This window comes from Bombina bombina, chromosome 7 (assembly GCF_027579735.1).
Source record: "Bombina bombina isolate aBomBom1 chromosome 7, aBomBom1.pri, whole genome shotgun sequence".
Classification (NCBI taxonomy): domain Eukaryota; kingdom Metazoa; phylum Chordata; class Amphibia; order Anura; family Bombinatoridae; genus Bombina; species Bombina bombina.
In genome coordinates, this window is record NC_069505.1 from 49,678,920 (window position 1) to 49,686,419 (window position 7,500).

The 7,500-nt window shown below is 45.1% G+C and overlaps 1 protein-coding gene across 3 annotated transcripts in view; it reads left to right on the forward strand.

The window, feature by feature from the left end:
* LOC128665859 (4F2 cell-surface antigen heavy chain) overlaps positions 1-7,500 on the forward strand; it is a 23,052-nt gene that overhangs the window by 4,856 nt on the left and 10,696 nt on the right. For all 3 annotated transcript variants that reach the window (XM_053720093.1, XM_053720095.1, XM_053720094.1), the window contains exons 2-7: positions 1-122; positions 4,440-4,613; positions 5,677-5,777; positions 6,183-6,254; positions 6,354-6,418; positions 7,296-7,479. The exon at positions 1-122 is cut by the window's left edge. In XM_053720093.1, coding sequence (XP_053576068.1) covers positions 1-122; positions 4,440-4,613; positions 5,677-5,777; positions 6,183-6,254; positions 6,354-6,418; positions 7,296-7,479 — 718 coding nt within the window. The remainder of the gene's footprint in view (positions 123-4,439; positions 4,614-5,676; positions 5,778-6,182; positions 6,255-6,353; positions 6,419-7,295; positions 7,480-7,500) is intronic.

The following is a 7,500-nucleotide window of genomic DNA, read 5'->3' on the forward strand; positions in this document are numbered from 1 at the left end:
CCAAGCCCCACGATGCCAACCTTTACCTGTGCTGGAGTGGTGGCACAAGGGACCCCTCTACCAACTTGGTAATCCTGAGACCTTCCAAGATTCCAATGGAGATGGCATCGGAGATATCAAAGGTGAGATCAAGGAGCATTCAACATGATGGTTTACGTTTTTTATATTCACAATCCATATAGGTTTGTATTTCACTTTGGAGGACACCTGTGTGCTCCTCACTCTTAAAGGGACAGTGTTTTTTTTTTTAATTTGTTCCAATTACTTGTTATACCAGCTACAGTTTTAAATGCATGGGAATCGTTCCTTTAGGTTTATTTTTGTTTACAAAATAGCTCTCTGCTAACTGAAACCACAATCCAATACAATGGGCTGATCTTGTAGGGAGAGGGCACCCTCATCTTATATTTCTAATTTACATAAAGTTCTCATTATATTCTTTATTATGGTTTACTCACAGGCCAATGGAAAATTAACATTTTAGTACCTCTCTCAGCCCCCCATTTGGAGCAGTTTTGTGTTTTTTTTTTGTTTTTTTTTTTTTGGGGGGGTTGTTACCAGAAGTTAAGTTCAGACGTGTTCAGTCTCAGTGGGGATACAAAAATTGGCTATTTCAAATGAAAAAATAAGTGAACAAGCTATTTGTAAACATTTAATATACTCCAGTAGGAAAATGTATAATTGTGAACACATTTAATCTGGAGTACACTGTCTCTTTAACATGGGGCTTGCTGATCTTCTGCTGATGCATGTGACACAGCAGTACAGTCTTGCGTCAGACACACCCGGCATCACATGCGGGAAGCCAAACCAGTCTAATCCAGCCAGGAAATCTCTTGCATCAGCTGCTTTTGTTCAGTAAGCGAACACACTGACATTGCCTGTATTCTACTCTGCACTGCCCTCTATGGTGATGACGCACGTGTGCACATTTACACACAAGATTATTCAAATATCATTTTGTGAATCAATGAACATGAATTAAGAATGAAAAAAAACTACAATACAAATATAAACCCAGATGTCAAAGGGATCTTCTAGTGGAAAAATGAAATGTTGTAATTTAATATAATAAATTTCAGCTCTAATGCTCCTTGCAAACTGTGACTAACCCCCTCAAAGGGATTAAATACATAGGTAAAGTACTGCATTATGCAAGCAGGACACAGCCAGTGATTGGTTGGTACATGCATATGCTGTAACTTAGCGCACCTGCTTTGTCCTGCAGCGCCTGTGCAGGTCTTTAGTTATGTGAATAGCACCTTTTTGTAGGTTAACACACTAGATTTGAGGTGCTGTAACCAATTAGAATATTTTATTTGTTACTAGATTCTCTTTTGCATTTAAATCGCTAGCTATTTCCTGTGTTTTACACAAGAGCACAGTGCATATTTGGATAACAAGAGTCCTTTCCTGTTACATTATGTACCGTATGCAGAGCCAGGGAACAGATGGCAGGAATTGCACAGAGCAGTGGGTGATGGGAGGTGGGATGTCATGTGTGAGTAAATTGTAAAACCCTATGTAGTTATCTTAGGAGAATTGGCAAGAAGTGAACCTGCAGCATAGGGGGACATCTGCCACTAATTGTTTTACATAGGTATACTTTGTGGACTTCAGGCATTGTCCTGTGACTTTTGTTTAGGGGTTTGTGATATTTCTATGATTGACAAAAATTAGAAGAATGGCTCCTACAACCTGCTATGCTATCTGCCTAAAGCTTCCATACGCTATGTTAGTAGCCTCCAACTGGGCCATGCTAGCCGCTTCAAGCACTCATATGCCATGTTAGTAGCCTCCAGCTGGGCCACGCTAGCCGCTTCAAGCACTCATATGCCATGTTAGTAGCCTCCAGCTGGGCCATGCTAGCCACCGCAAGCACTCATATGCCATGTTAGTAGCCTCCAGCTGGGCAATGCTAGCCCCTGCAAGCACTCATATGCCATGCTAGCTGCCTCAAGCTTCCATACGCTATGTTATCATCATCATCATTTATTTGTAGAGCGCCAACAGATTCTGCAGTGTCCTATGTTAGCTACCGTCTCAAGCTTCTGTACACTATGCTAGCGAACTCAAGCTGTCCCGTGCCTGACATGCTAGCCGCCTCAGGCTGCCCCGTGCCTGACATGCTAGCCTCCTCAAGCTGCCCCGTGCCTGACATGCTAGCCTCCTCAAGCTGCCCCGTGCCTGACATGCTAGCCTCCTCAAGCTGCCCCGTGCCTGACATGCTAGCCTCCTCAAGCTGCCCCGTGCCTGACATGCTAGCCTCCTCGAGCTGCCCCGTGCCTGACATGCTAGCCTCCTCGAGCTGCCCCGTGCCTGACATGCTAGCCTCCTCGAGCTGCCCCGTGCCTGACATGCTAGCCTCCTCGAGCTGCCCCGTGCCTGACATGCTAGCCTCCTCGAGCTGCCCCGTGCCTGACATGCTAGCCTCCTCGAGCTGCCCCGTGCCTGACATGCTAGCCTCCTCGAGCTGCCCCGTGCCTGACATGCTAGCCTCCTCGAGCTGCCCCGTGCCTGACATGCTAGCCTCCTCGAGCTGCCCCGTGCCTGACATGCTAGCCTCCTCGAGCTGCCCCGTGCCTGACATGCTAGCCTCCTCGAGCTGCCCCGTGCCTGACATGCTAGCCTCCTCGAGCTGCCCCGTGCCTGACATGCTAGCCTCCTCGAGCTGCCCCGTGCCTGACATGCTAGCCTCCTCGAGCTGCCCCGTGCCTGACATGCTAGCCTCCTCGAGCTGCCCCGTGCCTGACATGCTAGCCAACTCGAGCTGCCCCGTGCCTGACATGCTAGCCAACTCGAGCTGCCCCGTGCCTGACATGCTAGCCAACTCGAGCTGCCCCGTGCCTGACATGCTAGCCAACTCGAGCTGCCCCGTGCCTGACATGCTAGCCAACTCGAGCTGCCCCGTGCCTGACATGCTAGCCAACTCGAGCTGCCCCGTGCCTGACATGCTAGCCAACTCGAGCTGCCCCGTGCCTGACATGCTAGCCTCCTCGAGCTGCCCCGTGCCTGACATGCTAGCCTCCTCGAGCTGCCCCGTGCCTGACATGCTAGCCTCCTCGAGCTGCCCCGTGCCTGACATGCTAGCCTCCTCGAGCTGCCCCGTGCCTGACATGCTAGCCTCCTCGAGCTGCCCCGTGCCTGACATGCTAGCCTCCTCGAGCTGCCCCGTGCCTGACATGCTAGCCTCCTCGAGCTGCCCCGTGCCTGACATGCTAGCCTCCTCGAGCTGCCCCGTGCCTGACATGCTAGCCTCCTCGAGCTGCCCCGTGCCTGACATGCTAGCCTCCTCGAGCTGCCCCGTGCCTGACATGCTAGCCAACTCGAGCTGCCCCGTGCCTGACATGCTAGCCAACTCGAGCTGCCCCGTGCCTGACATGCTAGCCAACTCGAGCTGCCCCGTGCCTGACATGCTAGCCAACTCGAGCTGCCCCGTGCCTGACATGCTAGCCAACTCGAGCTGCCCCGTGCCTGACATGCTAGCCAACTCGAGCTGCCCCGTGCCTGACATGCTAGCCAACTCGAGCTGCCCCGTGCCTGACATGCTAGCCAACTCGAGCTGCCCCGTGCCTGACATGCTAGCCAACTCGAGCTGCCCCGTGCCTGACATGCTAGCCAACTCGAGCTGCCCCGTGCCTGACATGCTAGCCAACTCGAGCTGCCCCGTGGCTGACATGCTAGCCAACTCGAGCTGCCCCGTGGCTGACATGCTAGCCAACTCGAGCTGCCCCGTGGCTGACATGCTAGCCAACTCGAGCTGCCCCGTGGCTGACATGCTAGCCAACTCGAGCTGCCCCGTGGCTGACATGCTAGCCAACTCGAGCTGCCCCGTGGCTGACATGCTAGCCAACTCGAGCTGCCCCGTGGCTGACATGCTAGCCAACTCGAGCTGCCCCGTGGCTGACATGCTAGCCAACTCGAGCTGCCCCGTGGCTGACATGCTAGCCAACTCGAGCTGCCCCGTGGCTGACATGCTAGCCAACTCGAGCTGCCCCGTGGCTGACATGCTAGCCAACTCGAGCTGCCCCGTGCCTGACATGCTAGCTGCCTCCAGCCTGCCACAAACTGTATTGTTAACCACAAGTGGCTTGTGGTAATTTCTGGCACCTAGCAAGGCAGCTTGTGATAGCTTTTGGCAACGTGTGGCATTTTGTAGGACCCATAAACACCTCAGTGACGCATCTTTATACTTTTGTGCTATCTCTCTCATAAGGGTGGTTAGGGCCACCTCTTCCCTGACTCTTTACAAGTACTTAACATCTCTTTGACACGTCTATTTCCTGTGATTGTCTCTTAACTTCCAGTCCTGTTGGTCTTACAAATCATGTCTAACCACCTTTAAAACATCTTTACCTCCCCCTACCAGATCCATATGGTGTCCATGATGGTACCAACACCAAACTGAGCATGTTAATGTCTTTGTTCCCGTCCTTTAGGTATTCAGCAACGTCTGGAGTCTCTCAGCTCACTAAAAGTCAAAGGTCTTGTGATTGGTCCGCTACATGTCAACCAACCAGATGACAACACTCAAACCTACCTTACTGAAATTGACCAGCGTTACGGGAATTTTCAGGACTTCCTTGATTTACTAGAGGCAGCCAGAAAAAAGAGTAAGTCCCTTGGTTGGTTCTACAGCTGGCCAGACCTTCCCTTTATGTAATCTTAAACGGATATGAAACCCCAACATTTTCGTTTGTGATTCAAACAGAGCATACAACTCTAACAAATGTTTCCCATTTGCTTCTATTATCAAATTTCCTTTGTTCCCATGTTATTCTTTGTTGAGGAGATACCTAGGTAGATGTCTGGACCACTATATGGCAGGAAATAGTGCTGCCAACTAGTCGGGGTTGATTTAAGTCAAATTGATTTAAATCACAATATAAATCACTAGTCAGTAAGACCCAGTAATTGTTTGATATAACTGGAAAAATAATTGATTTGTTTTGATATAAGAAGGAGAAAAATAACAATTACCTTAGTAATAACAATTTAAATAGTTTTATTTATCTAGAACAATAACATTATATTTCATTTTTAATGGTTGCTCCTCCCTCCTCACACTTAGGTCCTTGGGCAGATCTATTCCACTACAAACAATCTTCTATACAGTGAGCTTCTTGATACTTAGTATGGGTTAATTCTGTGTACATAGATTTGCAGGGGAGCAATGGCATTAAAGGGACAGTAAAGTCAAAATTAAACTTTTATGATTCAGAAAGAGCATGCAATTTTCCAATTTACTTTTCTTATCTAATTTGCTTTGTTCCATTGTTGAAAAGCATACATAGGTAGTCTCAGAAACAATGCACTACTGTGAGCTAGCTGCTTGTCACTGTCTTACCGAATGTGTTCAGCTAGGACCTAGTACAGCATTGCTCTCTTTTAACAAAGGATTCCAAAAGAATGAAGCAAATTTTGTTATAGACGTAAATCTGAAAACTTTTTATTTTTTATTTAAATCACTGCATTTCTAGTGTTCTTGCAAATGGATAACATTCTTACAAAACTGCTGTCATAGTGATCCAGACAACGTGCATGCTTGTGCTTATTTCCCTGCTTTTCAACAAAAGATACCAAAAGAATAAAAAAACATTTGACAAAAGTAGATCAGAAAGAAAAAAAATTGTTTCATGTCCCTTTAAATAATCAGACCATCTGTTCCATCTTTAGGTATCAAGCTCATTATAGATCTGAGCCCTAATTACCGTGGTAACAATATTTGGTTTGAAAATACTCTGACATCCGAAAAAGCGTTCCAGGACAAAATCAAGGTACCATTTCTTATTTGAATTGTACATTCTTTTTAAAGGGATTTTTTTTTTGCCTAAAATAAAAAAGCACAAGCTATTAAAACTAATGTCAGTATCAGTGTTGCATTTCTTAATGTGCATTGGCTTATAGGTACCAACTAACGTTCAGTTACCGTTAACAGTGGCGATCAGCCAGTAAGCATTGATAGGTGCGCAACTAATATAGCAGTTTGCTTTTTTTCCCCCCATAAAAATGAAAAGAACAGTTTTTGTTTTTTTTAAAAGTAAACACATTTTTTTTTTTTATGAATGACCAAAAATGTTCCCTCTAAGCAGTGTTTACATGCATTGCGTATTAGGTGTATTGTGTATTGGGTGTATTTTACACAATGATGGTGTCTTTCCTAATGTGTTTAATTTTTACAGGATGCTATGGAATTCTGGCTAAAACAGTGTATCGGAGGAATATATTTTGGTGGGATTGAAAATCTGGACAATGTGAGTAATGTTGAACTGATGTCTCAAAATGCAAATTTAAAAAAATAAATAAAATAAAATATATATATTCAAGCATTTACATTTTTTTTCTTTTTGCAGCTGTCTGAGCTATTTGAGGAATGGAAAAACATTACTGCCAATTCCAGTTCAGAATGTGAGAACAGGTATAATTAAAGGGACTGTACAAGTTTAAAGGTCATTAAAAGGGACGGTAGAAATACCGTTCGGAACCCACAGAGCACTGCTGGTCCTGAGCAGAAACTTGTTGTTCCAATCAGCAGCGCTAGTTACACGGCTCAGTCATGTGACTAGCTCTGCTGATTGGATCAGCGACGGTTTTCCGCTCGGGACCAGCACTGCTGTGAGTCACTTCTACTGTGTGTTTAATCCCTTTGCGGTGGTTAAAGGGACAGTCTACAAGAAAATTGTTCATTTTAAATAGATAATCCCTTTATTACCCATTCCCCAGTTGTGCATAACAAACAGTTATATTAATACTTTTTACCTCTGTGATTACCTTGTATCTAAGCCTCTGCAGACTGCCCCTTATTTCAGTTCTTTTGACAGACTTGCATTTTAGCCAATTGGTGCTGATTCTTGTATAACCATTATCATTCTTCACAGGAGTGAGTACAATGTTATCTATGACACACATAAACTAGCACTGTTTGTTGCACAAAATTTAAAAAGCTAATAAAAAGCACTAAGATAAGGGGCGGCCTGTAGTGACTTAGAAACAGGCAAACGTAGAGGTTATAAAGTATATTAATAGAACAATGTTGGTTGTGCAAAGCTGGGGAATGGGTAATAAAGGTATTATCTTATTAAACAATAAAAAAATCAAATCAAGTAGACCGTCCCTTTAAACAGTAGTGCAGGGTCGCTAGTATTAAAATGACATGCTCTAATGAATTCAGCAAAGAAAAAAATATTTTAATTTTCTTTTACTGTCCTGATTTTGTTTTAAATAACTTTTGAAAAATATACTTAACTAAATATTTTGTACATTTTTTTTTTAACTGGTAATATTTCCTTTGTCAGGGCTTTACTGGTCTCTACCAATGAACATCTTGATGACAACGTTCTCACCCTTCTCAATACCACTGGTTCGGGACTTCTTTCTTCTCGATACTTGTTAAGCAAAGAAAACGCAAGTAAAGAGTCTCTGGGCGAGCGTATAAATCAGTACATAAATACAGACGCAGAGCAGTGGAACAGTTGGGCGGTAAGAAGTTTTGTTTTTTTT